At 39.5% G+C, this 16,465-nt stretch overlaps 3 protein-coding genes across 3 annotated transcripts; all 3 read right to left on the reverse strand.

The window, feature by feature from the left end:
* Nucleotides 1-8,451: 8,451 nt before the first annotated feature.
* Nucleotides 8,452-9,833, reverse strand: LOC121398177 (transmembrane protein 81-like). Its single transcript, XM_041576991.1, has one exon. It carries the CDS (start codon nt 9,286-9,288, stop codon nt 8,488-8,490), a length of 801 nt encoding a protein of 266 aa, XP_041432925.1. The 5' UTR covers nt 9,289-9,833; the 3' UTR covers nt 8,452-8,487.
* Nucleotides 9,834-11,209: 1,376 nt separating this feature from the next.
* LOC121398162 (transmembrane protein 81-like) lies at nt 11,210-12,633 on the reverse strand. The gene has a single exon (XM_041576923.1). It carries the CDS (start codon nt 12,096-12,098, stop codon nt 11,298-11,300), a length of 801 nt encoding a protein of 266 aa, XP_041432857.1. The 5' UTR covers nt 12,099-12,633; the 3' UTR covers nt 11,210-11,297.
* A 1,384-nt stretch (nt 12,634-14,017) lies between these two features.
* LOC121398166 (transmembrane protein 81-like) lies at nt 14,018-15,251 on the reverse strand. The gene has a single exon (XM_041576944.1). The coding sequence runs from the start codon at nt 14,904-14,906 to the stop codon at nt 14,106-14,108; it is 801 nt and encodes a 266-aa protein (XP_041432878.1). The 5' UTR covers nt 14,907-15,251; the 3' UTR covers nt 14,018-14,105.
* Nucleotides 15,252-16,465: the final 1,214 nt, after the last annotated feature.

Genomic DNA, 16,465 nt, shown 5'->3' on the forward strand with positions numbered 1-16,465 from the left:
TATATAAAGATTTATTATATTTATCAGTGTTTTAAGTGAACTTTTAGTGTATTATAGGATGGCTATTTCTGGCAACTCATTTCAGCTTTCAAATTGGGGGTTTTCAATTGCTTATTCTTCTGCTCAGGCCACTACTATTCAGCTTCCAGTCTCTCATTCACACCACCGTCTGGTTGCTAGGATAATTATTACCTTAGTAACCAAGTAACGGCTACAACTTCTAACTGGAGAGCTGCTGAGCAAAAGGCTAAACCATTCCAAATGCACAAATAATAAAAAAGGAAGACCAACTGTAAATTTTCCCAGAATAGTACTCTCTACATTATACTAAAAAGTTAATTTGAAGGTGAACAACCCCTTTAAATATGTATTGTTTACTAAGATATTTGTTTCTACGGACCTGCAATGGTCAGGGGTATAGAGTTAGATAAGGAAGTCAAATTAAAGAAAACAGATTATGTTGGGAAAACAAAGTATCAATTGAGCAGCTTTGGTATAGGATTGGACCCCTTATCTGGAAATCCATTATCAAGAAAGCTCGGATTTACAGGGCGTCCATCTCCCACAAAGCCTATTTGAAGAAAATAATTTTTATTTAAAAAATAATTTTCTTTTTCTCTGTAATAATAAAACAGTTGCTTTTACTTGATGGTAACTAAGCTGTACAAATCCGCACAGCTAGCAAAAACCAATCCAATATGGTTTAATGTTTAAATTATTTTTAGCAGACTTAAAGGAATACGAAATCCTAAAAACAAATTTGGCTAAAAATGCCATATTTTATATACTGAACTTATTGCACCAGCCTAAAGTTTCAGCTTCTCAACAGCAGCAATGATTTTAAACTTGTCACAGGGGGTCACCAACTGAGTTTAGGGGTTGTCTCAAATTATCCAGCAGAAAATGAGGTTGGCCTGTAATATAAGCTGATGCTACAAGGCTGATTATTAAATTCTGATGCTTTTTGCACTGATTTCTGTGCTGTCATGTAATAATTATCTGTATTAATTACTAATCAGCCTTATATTGTGACATTTCTATTCTATGTGTACTGTATATTGTGAATGGGTCCCTAAGTAAGTGTAAGTGACAGCAGCACAGAGCATGTGCAGTGAATCAGCAGAAAAGAAGATGGGGAGCTACTGGGGCATCTTTGGAGACACAAATCTTTACTGCTAAAGGGCTGTGGTTACCTTAATTTAGAACATTTCTAGCTACTTTTGTTAAAGTGGTGTTTCAACTTTAAGTTAACTTTTAGTATAACACAGAAAGGCCAATTCTAAGCAACCTTTCAATTGGCCTTAATTATTTCTTTTTTATCGTTTTTGAATTATTTGCCTTCTTCTTCTTCAGCTTTCACTGATCCCATCCAAAAACACAATGCTCTGTAAGGCTACAGATGTATTGTTATTGCTACTTGTTTTTTCTTTTCAGCCCTCTCCTTTTCATATTCTAGTCTCGAATTCAAATCAATGCATGGTTGCTAGAGCAATTTGAACCCTAGCAACCAGATTGCTGAAATTGCAAACTGGAGAGCTGCAGAATAAAAAGCTAATGATAACCACAAACATAAATAATAAAGAAGGCCAATTGAAAAGTTGCTTAGAATTGGGCCATTCTGTAACATAAAGGCAAAACACCCTTTTAAAGTACCATGCAGTAGACTCACGTCATCTAGTTTAAGAGTAGCCTATAAAAGAGAGACTGAAATCGAGTGGACAGGAAATAACATGTAGTTTAGTACTTTGCAGCCTCTGTAGTTTTAAATGGAAATGTGGTCACACACCTGATTCATCCTGTTTGTATCACACTAACACATTTACTTTGTATGTTAGTGTGCCGTTTTCTCAGAACACACTGTGTTGCAATTTATAATTTCCTCCTGCGTTTGGCTGGAGATCAGGGTACTCAGTAACCATTATGGGATTAGACTCAATAAAGGGAAACTATTCCATGTATAAGTAGAGTTAATTTTACCTTAGGGCCATGGTAATTGGGGTGATTTATCCCTCATGGTTAGGTCTTTGCTACTGCAGGCAACAAATCTCCCGACCATAACGTAACATCAAGGCCAAGGGCAGACGGAGAGTTGGACGTGCTGCTCTCAGTCTGCATATTTTTTTCAGCTTGAGAGAAGCAGATCTGCTCCATGCCCCAAATCCATTGATATGTTGCCCTGAAAATTCCTGCATTTGCGTGTTTGGGCTGACCTCCACCGCATGTGACTGCATGCAAACTTATTATGTGCCCAGAACATTCCATCTCTGTATTTATACATATGGGTAGGAGGTGCCATACTGTTTCCCTTAGACTAGCGTTCCCCAACCAGTAGCTCACGAGCTACATGTTGCTCTCCAACACCTTGGAAGTTGCTCCTAGTAGCCTCAAAGCAGGTGGCTTGTTCGGAATTCCTGGCTTGGAGGCGAGATTTGGTTGCATAAAAACCAGATGTACTGCCAAACAGAGCCTCCCGTAGGCTGCCAGTCCACATAGGGGCCACCAAATACTCAAACACAGCCCTCAAATACTCAAACACAGCAGGAACTTTTTGCATGCCTGTGTTGCTCTCCAACTCTTTTTATTTTTGAATGTGGCTCACGGGTAAAAAAGGTTGGGGATCCCTAAATTATTAGGGCATGGCTTTTTTTTTTATTGTGTGCCCAGAGCATTCCTTCTCTGTATATTTGTATTTATAAATATGGGTAGGAGGTGCCATATTGTTTCCCTTAGACAGTACAGTATGAGGGTATAGCTTATTATGTGCCCAGAACATTCCTTCTCTGTATATTTGTTTTGATACATATGGGTAGAAGGTGCCATACTATTTCAATAAGAGGGAATATCTAATTGAGTGCCGCCCTAGAACATTACATTTCTGCATTTTTTTTGATTTTTACAGGTAGGTACTGGAGGTACCATATTGTTTTTCCAGCTGTAGTATTTGCTTGTCTTCTTAATTTTATTGCTATGCATGCATGGTATCGCCAAGCCAAAGCCTGAACAAAGTATCTTGTATTCTTGTAAAATATAAATGTCGATCAGTGCATATGTGAGTGATCATCTTTCATTGGGAGGGGCCTTTTTTCCATTCCTAGACGGTAACCAGTAACATCGAAAAGGTGCTTAAAATAACACCCTCCCACATAGAGTGGTTTTGCACCTTTTACTCAGAACTCAGAACAAGTGCTTGTGATAAAACTCTCTGAAAACTTTCTCAAAAATGTGTACAATAAAGAATGAATATATATGTTTTGTTAAGGGGGAAGTGAATGTTTAAACCAAGTTCTAGTATGTATTTTTGTTTAATCATTTGCTCTCCTATCTTGCTCTCATATCTTTTATTCTAACATCCAAAACTGCTGCCTGGTTACCTAGAAAAGTGTCCCTAACAACAGAGAATTGCAACAAAATGCAAAATAATTCAATACTGTGAAGACCAACTGGACACTGTCTCTCTACAAACCATTTCCAGTTCAGCGGAGCTTTGAGCTACATGTTCAGGCCCCTCGGGTGCCTCAAACTGTTTCTGTTAAGGATACAAAACCCCAACATATCAGAGTGAGAGAATTAGGGCTGCAGTATGACAGGACAGCCAAGAAGAAATCATTTTGTAGTCGTTAGGGTCTCATGTACCAATGCAACAAATGAACTATAAGGGGTGCAGTGCAGCACATGCTATAAAGTGGTGTGGCCATGAAGGAATGTATTTGGGAATGAATGTTGCCAATATCATTACACAAGAATAAATGTTTAATTTCTTGTTTTTACCAAAAAGTAACATACCTCGTTTGCTAACAGTAGACAAGAGAAAACCTGGTGCAAGTCAGCTTTTTCCATTTTGAAAGGGTTTAGTTCTGTGCTTTGCTCCTTCTATTTCTGGAATTAATTCTGAGACTTGAGAAAAACACAAGGAACTGAATACGTGCAATGGCACTCCTAGGGGCCTATTATACGGTGTAAAACTAAATTCACTGAAAAAATGGTTTAAGGTGTGTAAAATAAATGGCAAACTGTGTAAAATAAATGGCAAACTGTGTAAAATAAATGGCAAAATTACTCCATTTTTATACGGCGAAGCCTGATGATGTGTTTCGAATTATTCAGCCGTTTCTTACACCACACAATAAAGATGCCCCCTAATGTCTCAAGTTTAATTAGTAGCACAAAAGAGTAGTGACATAATGATTTGGCGCCAGAGCCCACCCACCTCCTATCACCCCTCCCTGCCCCTTGTCCCTGCCCCTTGTGCCTTTCGGCTGCAGATAGTTTGCAGCAGGGGACGCAAATATTAAGGGGCTAAACCATAAGTAGACCCCACATCCCAGGCTCCATTGCTGAGTCTGCTTCCTCTATAGTTATGCCACTGCAAATGAGACTGATCTGTAGTGATGAGCGAATCTGTTTGCGAAACGGCGAAAAATTAGCAAAACGCATTGAAGTCAATGGGTGTCAACATTTTTTACATGTGACTATTTTTTATGCATGAAGATGCAGCGTGCAGCATTCACATCAGCCGTATTGTTGGATACATGTAGTTTGTACACGCGCTGTTTCGATCACTCTCGTTATGTTCAGCGCATCCGTTTTGTCGTGCAACGACGCATTGTCCCGTGCAGTTCAGCCCTAATAGTATAAAAAATTTGCATTCGCAAACACAACCGATACACTTTTGAAAAACAAATGTTTGGGAGTGCAATTTTTTTACTAAAAAAAAGTATTTTTATTGTTTCAGTAATCGAAATTCTCTGGATAAAACGACCTACGTTCTGCAACACTTCTAGGCAGGGGAAAGGCTTTTAAAGCCCCACTGAACACAAACACAAATGCATACAACACGCATTTTGCCAAGTGTACGCACAAACACAATTTTATTGCTTTTTTCTACTGGATCCTGTGGGGGGGTTTTTGCCTGAAAAAAATGCTTTATCTCCATTGTAAATAGCATATTTGCTAACCACACTTTGCAATACCTTTGGTCAGGGTCAGACTGGGCCGGCAGGACACTGGGAAAAAACCTGGTGGGCCCAGGCCCTCTCCCCTAATCTGCTGAGCCCTAAGAAAAAAAGTGTGAAATGCGGTACGCGTCGGCGTTTGTGCTGGTGTCTGCGCATGTGCGCTGAGGGCCCCAGAAGTGTGGAACCCAGTGGGCCAACCGTGCTCCAGTCCGACCCTGCCTTTGGTATGTTTTTTTGGTGATTATGTTCCATTTGTGGTGATTTTGGTGCATTATTAACCATTTCATTGCTTTTCCAGTTCTGCGTATGTGCTTGCTTGTGTCCATAAAACCTATTTGACCAAACTGTTTTCTGATTCTGACTGCTTACTACACTAGGTGAGGGGAAAACAAAAACATTGATTTTAGTGGTTTTATTGACTTTATTGCATTCTGCAATGTTTTTTGTTATTTATTTATTTTTGCCTGCTGTATATCCATATGGGGGTCTCTGTGTGCCACATAGTTTGGTAAATCTAAGCAGAGTAACAGTAGCATAAAGACAGGGACACAGGGTCTTCAGGCAAAAAAAAAAACCAGGTTAATTCACAAGACTTTTCCCAACATAAAGTCACTGGCACACACCTCACACTTAGGGGCAAATTCACTAAGATGCGAAGTTGCGCCAGGCGCAACTTCGCCGCACTTCGCCACACTTCGCCAGGCGTAGTTTCGCCAGGGCTCCGCAAATTCACTAAAATCCGAAGTTGCGCACAGGGGTAGCGTAAGGTTGCGAAGTTGCGCTAGCGTTGATTCGCTATATAAAGCGAAGTTACGCTAGTGAAGGCTAATTTGCATACGGCGCGAAATTCAAATTTCAATGGAGGAACACGTATCTGCACTACAAATGCCTAGAAAACCTTCAAATCAGCAAATAAAATTTTTATTTTGCCCTACACATGTGCCCACTGTCTAGGTAAGTTGCCATGAGTCAGGAAATGTAGGGGGGAGGAAGGGGAGCCCCAAAAAAATTTCGATCTTTTTCAGCCATCATGTAAAAAACACACCAGCGTTTTTTTGGGACTTAGAAAAAAAATTGACATTTTTTTAAACAATCCCTATCTACTCTATTGCGCTTCGCCAGGTCTGAGGTGGCGAAGGAAGTCTAGCGTAAAAGGTAGTGTTCAGTACACTGCGCAAGTTAGTGAATTTGCGTAGTTTCGTCGCTAGCGAAGATTCGCCTGGCGTAAGGTTGCGAAGTAACACTAGCGAAACTACGCCAGCGTTCGTTAGTGAATTTGCGCAGTAGCGAAAATGGCAAACGCTAGCGAATTAACGCTAGCGTTCGGCGCTTCGCGGCTTAGTGAATTTGCCCCTTAGTGTTTCAGAGTCATACATTCACAACTTTTCCCCACTCTGGGGTTCTCACCATACAGGGTGTCTTCCACACTCAGGAATATTCAGGTTTCTCACTAAGCCCTTCTGACTCTCTCTTCCTGGGACACAAATTCACCAGCTCCTGGCCTGTCTCACCTTCTGACAGCACCTCAATCTCAGTCACCTGGTCAGGTCTCCCTCTGCTCCTTACAGTGACAGGTAACCTTCCTACTCTGTGCCCTGCTCACAGAGACCTTCCTAACACTCTCACTACAATTAAATACATTTTCCACAGGACAGCCTTCCTATGGAAAGTGAGCTCCAATATATGAACTGGACCACTGCAATGGATTGTCTATTACTATTGTCTAACACTACAGCTTCCAGGGCCAGCCAGCAAAATCCTTTAAACAGAGAAATCATTCTTGCACCTTTCAACTCCTACAAGGGAGAAATTAAAGGCAAAAACACCTTTTTACACTTGTCTGTGGTCATTCTACCACAATACACACACATATGCAAACTCCCACACACAGTCTGATAGACGTATCCCCCACACCAGGAGCACTTACCCACCTGCCCCTGCACTGCTTCCTCTCTCCAAGGCAGAAACCAACTCATTCTCAGAAGGGGGGGATATATTTATGCTGCAAAACTGGTTGCAGTTCAGTTTTGTGTATTTAATGAGCTCATTGGCTGGGTCCCTGAATATGGTTAAGATTCCTATTGTAGTAAGTGCTACTTTTGGGTAAAGACTTGGGCATATGGTTGTCATTTTCCAGTTTTGACCTGGACAGCCTGTTTTTTTTGAAGGGCTCCCTGAGATTGATGTGGAAATCAGATAATTGCTGCATCATAGCCCCGCCCTAACATCACCCCCCCTCGCGCTGCATCAAGGCCTTGCCCCCCACTGTGTCATAGCCCCGTCTCAGCCTGGAGTTCATCTGGGTGAAAGGTGGGAACCATACTTGGGCACCCACTCACAGAGCGGGGCCAGGCACCCTAGGTGCATGGGCGAAAATGCCACTCGTGTGTAATTACACTGAAAAATAGCAGTGGTAGTCGGGGAGAGAGGGGACCGGACATAGAGTAGGTGGCAGATAATGTGTGGGCCTGGCGCCCCCAAGCTTTGCACCCTAGGCACGTGCCTACTCTGCCGACCCCTAGTGCAGTAGCACTGACTTTAGTAGGCTTCTCCCTGATAGGTCCGACACTCTGTGCAGTTCCCGCCCTTCCCCTGCAAACTCCTCCTGTGTGAGCTCCTGACACATTCATATTTAACTGTGATTAAATGGTGCATTGATAAGGGCCCTCCTCAGTGGACATGTTAAACTGCTCCTACTATGTTTGTTTCAGACAATTTAAATTGCGTTTAACATGATGTCGGTTTATCCAGTAAAGGGGTGCAGTAAGAAATCACTGCTATGGTGCCCCCGTCTTCCTTGTCAGTCCCACCCACATGTGCACAGAAGTCTATATCTCCTAAAGTTGCCTTGTGTGTGTCTTGAAAAGGATGGTTCACCTTTAGTTTTCTTTTTAGTATGTTATAGAACGGACAATTTCAAGCAAATTTTCAATTGGTTTTCATTATTTATTTTTTTTCATAATTTTTTAATTATTTGTCTTTTTCTTCTGACTCTTTATAGCTTTCAAATGGGGGTCACTGACCCCATCTAAAAAAACAAATGCTCTGTAAGGCTACACATTTATTGTTATTGCTACTTTTTGTTACTCATCTTTCTATTCAGGCCTCTCCTATTCATATTCCAGTCTCCTATTCAAATCAGTGCATGGTTGCTTGGACAATTCAGGCCCTAGCAACCAGACTGCTGAAATTACAAACTGGATATCAAATAATAAAACATAAAAACGAACTGCAAATTGTGTCACTCTCAATGTCACACTAAAACAAGCCTTTAAGGTGTTAATATCAAATGTATATTATTCCTTCAAACATGCAGAATAAAGTCCCACCCACTTCTAAGCAGGACTAGCCATTGCTCATTTAATAAAGTTGAACCCGATCGATCCGTAGCTTCAGAATTTAAATTAACGAAAGAAACAAGGAAAACAATGCCAAACTGTATGTAGAAAAAAAAAACACTTTATTGAATTGGCAATAGAAATCTACATAAATCATTACTATATCCAAGGTAGAAAGGCTAAAATGATTGTATTTAAACTAAGTCAGGCTGCTGGGGTTTGGCTCTACACAAGAACAGCAATAACAGCCAGATAACAATGCCCACCAGAAGTCCTGTGCCAATGCCAGTGGCAACAATAATGAGCAGTTTATTTACTGGCTGGGGGGAGACCTTCTCAGTGTCTTCTGTCTCTAATGCTGGAACATCCTCTAGAAACTTCTTGTTTCTGACATATTTTCTGAATTCCAAATCAAACACCTCAGGGTTAATCACCTTGAGGCCAAAATAAACTTGTTTTGCTAAAAGTCCATCGGCCTTTCTTTGTGCGTCACAACGGTAAGTGCCAGTATTTTCCACTTGGAGGGAAGGAAACGTCAGGATGCTGCTCCGAAGTTTTAAGGGACGAAAAACCCTAGCATCCGTGGTTATGATGCCTTTAGCATGCTTCCAATAGATATTTACTTCTCCCTGTTCCTTAACCTCTTCTTCCGTCATACAATCGACGGCAAATTCATCTCCAGGCTTACGCTGAAATGTCATCAGTTGACATGGTACGCTAATGCTACAGGGCGACATTACTTTCTGACAATCAGAGGTCTCGCCTGAAGTATCTACAAAGCATCGCTTCTCCATCTTAACTCCATTCCCACAAGTGACACTACATTCCCCAGATTCAACCACTATAAATCCGGCAGAAGGTCCTTTATCTTCGAGGTCCACCATGCCTTGGACGTCCATCAGCTCTGGTTTATAGACTTCCTTTTCTTCCTGTGATTTTACAAAAGATATAAAAAGAATAGAAAACAAAAACAACAAGAACATTCTGGATGTCATGTTGCTCTGTCGAGATCTTGAGTCTAAATGACTGAAACACCTGGTTCTTTGCCAAGAGCTTTCTCTTCATTGTGACATCACAATGGTACATTATGACATCATCCAACCAACCAGTCTAAACCGGTTTAAGGTGTGTTAATGGCTTGCAACATTGTTTCAGGAGTGAGAGCCCATTGTGCAATGAATATAAACAGATTTACAATTACATATAACTTTAAAGCAATGACGTTTTTCCTTTAATGTATTGGAAAGTTGCTTAAATTTACACTGCCATTCTCTATGCAAAAGAGAAGGATTTGGCTGGAGTTCCTCTTTAAGTTAATAACCATCAAGCCAGAAATAGGAAATTAATTTATCTGGAGATTGTTTATGTTCGTTTTTAATTTAACAAATATATATTTTTCATTTTAATGCTTCTTTGTATGATTTCTGTTGTTCCTGATATTTTCCATAATTCTCCCACCTATAATGAAAAACCAAAAAATACACAGAGATATTCTAAGTACACAATAAACTCTCATACACAGAAGCAATTTGCTACATTTTATTACTCTTCTTTCTATTCAGACCCTCTCCTGTTCATATTCCAGTCTCCTATTCAAATCAGTGCATGGTTGCTAGGGCAATTTGAACCCTAGCAACGCGACTGCTGAAATTGTAAACTGGATAGCAAATAATAAAACATGATAACCAACTGCAAATTGTCTCAGAATATCACTCTCTACATCACACTAAGGGGCGTATTTATCAAGGGTCGGATTTCGAATTGAAAAAAACTCGAAATTCGAATTCAAAAAGACCAACCGAAATTAAGTCAAATTTTTTTTTAGTCGAATAAGTCCATTTTTGATCAAATAGGTCTGTATTCATCCGATTTTGAATCGTACAAATCAAAGGAATAGCGCAATCGATCGAATTCGATTCAAAGTTTTCCCCCAAAAAAACTTTGATTTTTCATAGTCCACCAATTGACTCCAAATAGGTTCTAGGAGGTCCCCCATATGCTAAAACAGCAATTCTGCAGGTTTTAGATGGCGAATGGTCGAAGTCGAATTTTTAAAGAGGCAGTACATGATAAATTTCGATATTCAAATTTTTTAATTTTTTTCAAATTCAAATCGAATTTGGACTATTCCCTAGTCGAAGTACACAAAAAAATTGCTTTAAATTCGTTTTTTTTTTTTTCATTTGAAAATTCACCTCGACCCTTGATAAATCTGTCCCTAAAAGATAACTCAAAGGTGAACAACACCTTTAAGGTGTTTAATATCAAATATATATATACCTCCCAACATTTTGGAAACAGAAAATGGTAGAAAAAGATTTGGTCCGCTGAGTGCGGCGAACATTTTTGACCACACCCATTTTTGTGACCGCACCCCTAATTACCATGTCCATTTCACAAAATTTAGCAGGTTATGAAAGCGTAAACACATTTCTGTGGATTTTATGTGTCATTACAGTTTTGCTAATGAAGGTGAATTACCCTTTAAGCTGCAAAGCACAGTTTCCCCAAGAGACCTGCTTATCTTAAATAGTTACAATTGCTTCTTTGCTTATCTTAAATTGTTACAAAAGTATCTAAGAATCTATTCTGGGCTCTCTGCCAAAAGCCAATTAAGTTAGAAACGTTGTATCTTTTTCTGGCTGTTCAGTGCAGGAGATCAAAAAGAAAGTCGGGACATTTCAGTAACAAAACTGGGACTGTGGGTTGAGCTGTCAAAATCGTGACTGTCCCGCGAAAAACGGGATCGTTTGGAAGTATGAATATATTTTTCCTTCAAACACGCAGAATAAAGTCCCACCCACTTCTAAGTAGGACTAACCGTTGCTCATTTAATAAAGTTGAAACTGATCAATCCTTAGCTTCAGAATTTAAATTAACGAAAGAAACAAAGGAAAACAATTCCAAACTGTATGTAGAAAAAAAAAACACTTTATTGAATTGACAATAGAAATCTACATAAATCATTACTATATCCAAGGTAGAAAGGCTAAAATGATTGTATTTAAACTAAGTCAGGCTGCTGGGGTTTGGCTCTACACAAGAACAGCAATAACAGCCAGATAACAATGCCCACCAGAAGTCCTGTGCCAATGCCAGTGGCAACAATAATGAGCAGTTTATTTACTGGCTGGGGGGAGACCTTCTCAGTGTCTTCTGTCTCTAATGCTGGAACATCCTCTAGAAACTTCTTGTTTCTGACATATTTTCTGAATTCCAAATCAAACACCTCAGGGTTAATCACCTTGAGGCCAAAATAAACTTGTTTTGCTAAAAGTCCATCGGCCTTTCTTTGTGCATCACAACGGTAAGTGCCAGTATTTTCCACTTGGAGGGAAGGAAACGTCAGGATGCTGCTCCGAAGTTTTAAGGGGCGAAAAACCCTAGCATCCGTGGTTATGATGCCTTTAGCATGCTTCCAATAGATATTTACTTCTCCCTGTTCCTTAACCTCTTCTTCCGTCATACAATCTACGGCAAATTCATCTCCAGGCTTACGCTGAAATGTCATCAGTTGACATGGTACGCTAATGCTACAGGGCGACATTACTTTCTGGCAATCAGAGGTCTCGCCTGAAGTATCTACAAAGCATCGCTTCTCCATCTTAACTCCATTCCCACAAGTGACACTACATTCCCCAGATTCAACCACTATAAATCCGGCAGAAGGTCCTTTATCTTCGAGGTCCACCATGCCTTGGACGTCCATCAGCTCTGGTTGATAGACTTCCTTTTCATCCTGTGATTTTCCAAAAGATATAAAAAGAATAGAAAACAAAAACAACAAGAACATTCTGGATGTCATGTTGCTCTGTCGAGATCTTGAGTGTAAATGACTGAAACACCTGGTTCTTTGCCAAGAGCTTTCTCTTCATTGTGACATCACAATGGTACATTATGACATCATCCAACCAACCAGTCTAAACCGGTTTAAGGTGTGTTAATGGCTTGCAACATTGTTTCAGGAGTGAGAGCCCATTGTGCAATGAATATAAACAGATTTACAATTACATATAACTTTAAAGCAATGACGTTTTTCCTTTAATGTATTGGAAAGTTGCTTAAATTTACACTGCCATTCTCTATGCAAAAGAGAAGGATTTGGCTGGAGTTCCTCTTTAAGTTAATAACCATCAAGCCAGAAATAGGAAATTAATTTATCTGGAGATTGTTTATGTTCGTTTTTAATTTAACAAATATATATTTTTCATTTTAATGCTTCTTTGTATGATTTCTGTTGTTCCTGATATTTTCCATAATTCTCCCACCTATAATGAAAAACCAAAAAATACACAGAGATATTCTAAGTACACAATAAACTCTCATACACAGAAGCAATTTGCTACATTTTATTACTCTTCTTTCTATTCAGACCCTCTCCTGTTCATATTCCAGTCTCCTATTCAAATCAGTGCATGGTTGCTAGGGCAATTTGAACCCTAGCAACGCGACTGCTGAAATTGTAAACTGGATAGCAAATAATAAAACATGATAACCAACTGCAAATTGTCTCAGAATATCACTCTCTACATCACACTAAGGGGCGTATTTATCAAGGGTCGGATTTCGAATTGAAAAAAAACTCGAAATTCGAATTCAAAAAGACCAACCGAAATTAAGTCAAATTTTTTTTTAGTCGAATAAGTCCATTTTTGATCAAATAGGTCTGTATTCATCCGATTTTGAATCGTACAAATCAAAGGAATAGCGCAATCGATCGAATTCGATTCAAAGTTTTCCCCCAAAAAAACTGATTTTTCATAGTCCACCAATTGACTCCAAATAGGTTCTAGGAGGTCCCCCATATGCTAAAACAGCAATTCTGCAGGTTTTAGATGGCGAATGGTCGAAGTCGAATTTTTAAAGAGGCAGTACATGATAAATTTCGATATTCAAATTTTTTAATTTTTTTCAAATTCAAATCGAATTTGGACTATTCCCTAGTCGAAGTACACAAAAAAATTGCTTTAAATTCGTTTTTTTTTTTTCATTTGAAAATTCACCTCGACCCTTGATAAATCTGTCCCTAAAAGATAACTCAAAGGTGAACAACACCTTTAAGGTGTTTAATATCAAATATATATATACCTCCCAACATTTTGGAAACAGAAAATGGTAGAAAAAGATTTGGTCCGCTGAGTGCGGCGAACATTTTTGACCACACCCATTTTTGTGACCGCACCCCTAATTACCATGTCCATTTCACAAAATTTAGCAGGTTATGAAAGCGTAAACACATTTCTGTGGATTTTATGTGTCATTACAGTTTTGCTAATGAAGGTGAATTACCCTTTAAGCTGCAAAGCACAGTTTCCCCAAGAGACCTGCTTATCTTAAATAGTTACAATTGCTTCTTTGCTTATCTTAAATTGTTACAAAAGTATCTAAGAATCTATTCTGGGCTCTCTGCCAAAAGCCAATTAAGTTAGAAACGTTGTATCTTTTTCTGGCTGTTCAGTGCAGGAGATCAAAAAGAAAGTCGGGACATTTCAGTAACAAAACTGGGACTGTGGGTTGAGCTGTCAAAATCGTGACTGTCCCGCGAAAAACGGGATCGTTTGGAAGTATGAATATATTTTTCCTTCAAACACGCAGAATAAAGTCCCACCCACTTCTAAGTAGGACTAACCGTTGCTCATTTAATAAAGTTGAAACTGATCAATCCTTAGCTTCAGAATTTAAATTAACGAAAGAAACAAAGGAAAACAATTCCAAACTGTATGTAGAAAAAAAAAACACTTTATTGAATTGACAATAGAAATCTACATAAATCATTACTATATCCAAGGTAGAAAGGCTAAAATGATTGTATTTAAACTAAGTCAGGCTGCTGGGGTTTGGCTCTACACAAGAACAGCAATAACAGCCAGATAACAATGCCCACCAGAAGTCCTGTGCCAATGCCAGTGGCAACAATAATGAGCAGTTTATTTACTGGCTGGGGGGAGACCTTCTCAGTGTCTTCTGTCTCTAATGCTGGAACATCCTCTAGAAACTTCTTGTTTCTGACATATTTTCTGAATTCCAAATCAAACACCTCAGGGTTAATCACCTTGAGGCCAAAATAAACTTGTTTTGCTAAAAGTCCATCGGCCTTTCTTTGTGCATCACAACGGTAAGTGCCAGTATTTTCCACTTGGAGGGAAGGAAACGTCAGGATGCTGCTCCGAAGTTTTAAGGGGCGAAAAACCCTAGCATCCGTGGTTATGATGCCTTTAGCATGCTTCCAATAGATATTTACTTCTCCCTGTTCCTTAACCTCTTCTTCCGTCATACAATCGACGGCAAATTCATCTCCAGGCTTACGCTGAAATGTCATCAGTTGACATGGTACGCTAATGCTACAGGGCGACATTACTTTCTGGCAATCAGAGGTCTCGCCTGAAGTATCTACAAAGCATCGCTTCTCCATCTTAACTCCATTCCCACAAGTGACACTACATTCCCCAGATTCAACCACTATAAATCCGGCAGAAGGTCCTTTATCTTCGAGGTCCACCATGCCTTGGACGTCCATCAGCTCTGGTTTATAGACTTCCTTTTCATCCTGTGATTTTACAAAAGATATAAAAAGAATAGAAAACAAAAACAACAAGAACATTCTGGATGTCATGTTGCTCTGTCGAGATCTTGAGTCTAAATGACTGAAACACCTGGTTCTTTGCCAAGAGCTTTCTCTTCATTGTGACATCACAATGGTACATTATGACATCATCCAACCAACCAGTCTAAACCGGTTTAAGGTGTGTTAATGGCTTGCAACATTGTTTCAGGAGTGAGAGCCCATTGTGCAATGAATATAAACAGGCAGATATTGATTTTTCTTGTATTCAAAAGACAGATTTTGATTTTAATAGCAATTACAATTACAAATAACATGTGTAAATGATGGAAGTACTGAACTCCTGGCTCTTTGCCAAGAGGCCTTTTCTTCATTGTGATGTCACAATGGTACATTATGACATCATCCAACTAACCAGTCTAAGCCGGTCTAAACCGTATTAATGGCTTTTAATAGCAATTATAATAACTAAAGTACATTTTTCCTTTAATGTAGATTTTCATTTAAATAGATTTACACTGCCGTTCCCTATGCAAAAGAGGAGGATTTGGCTGGAGTTCCTCTTTAAGATAATAAAGATGAAGCCAGAAAAAGGAAATACATTTATCTGGAGATTGTTTATGTTCATTTTTAATGCAAGTTAAATATGTATTTTTCATTTTAAAGCTTCTTTGTACGATTTCTGTTGTTCTTGATATTTTCCATAATTCTCCCACCTAAAATGAAAAATATAAAATATACAGAGATATTCTAAGTACACAATGAACTCTGATACACGGAAGCACCAATTTATATGTATAAATACAGATATACAGAGAAATGCTGCCACTGAATAGCAATGTCAGACTTTAACTTGCAATATTTGTCAGCTGCTGAGATTAACTCTAACAATATCCAACAATGTCATTAGTGGTTTAATATGTGAGCCAGGGCCTTCCTTAAAAACCCTGCAGGCCTCCTTTATAAAATGTCATTTTACCTTCCCATTGATTTCAGTGCATTTCTATTAAGTTCAATTTTCACTACTTAGGTTACAGATACCTAGAAACATTGGGGTAACAGTCACCCTGCTATAGTTCCAGGGGTACCCAGGGCACAAATAATCACTCACCCCAAATCTCACCCTAACTGACCTTCAGACTGATCCCCCTTAGCTCATTACAGGGTTACAGATATATAGAAACATTGGGGTAACCGTCACCCTGCTGTAGTTCCAGGGGTACCCAGGGCACAAATAAGCTCTCACCCCAAATCTCACCCTAACTGGCCTTCAGGCTGGGCCCCCTTAGTTCATAACAAGGTTACAGATATATAGAAACATTGGGGTAACAGTCACCCTGCTATAGTTCCAGGGGTACCCAGGGCACAAATAAGCTCTCACCCAAATCTCACCCTAACTGGCCTTCAGGCTGAGCCCCCTTAGCTCATAACAAGGTTACAGATATATAGAAACATTGGGGTAACTGTCATGCTGCTATAATTCCAGGGGTACCCAGGGCACAAATAATCACTCACCCCAAATCTCACCCTAACTGGCCTTCAGGCTGGGCCTCCTTAGCTCATAACAAGGTTCCAAATTTATAGAAACATTGGGGTAACAGTCACCCTGC

This window comes from Xenopus laevis, chromosome 9_10L (assembly GCF_017654675.1).
Source record: "Xenopus laevis strain J_2021 chromosome 9_10L, Xenopus_laevis_v10.1, whole genome shotgun sequence".
NCBI lineage: Eukaryota > Metazoa > Chordata > Amphibia > Anura > Pipidae > Xenopus > Xenopus laevis.

Bases quoted from the DNA above. Each gene is read 5' to 3' on its own strand.
- LOC121398177 (XM_041576991.1), bottom strand. From the start codon at position 9,288: ATGACATCCAGAATGTTCTTGTTGTTTTTGTTTTCTATTCTTTTTATA.
- LOC121398162 (XM_041576923.1), bottom strand. From the start codon at position 12,098: ATGACATCCAGAATGTTCTTGTTGTTTTTGTTTTCTATTCTTTTTATA.
- LOC121398166 (XM_041576944.1), bottom strand. From the start codon at position 14,906: ATGACATCCAGAATGTTCTTGTTGTTTTTGTTTTCTATTCTTTTTATA.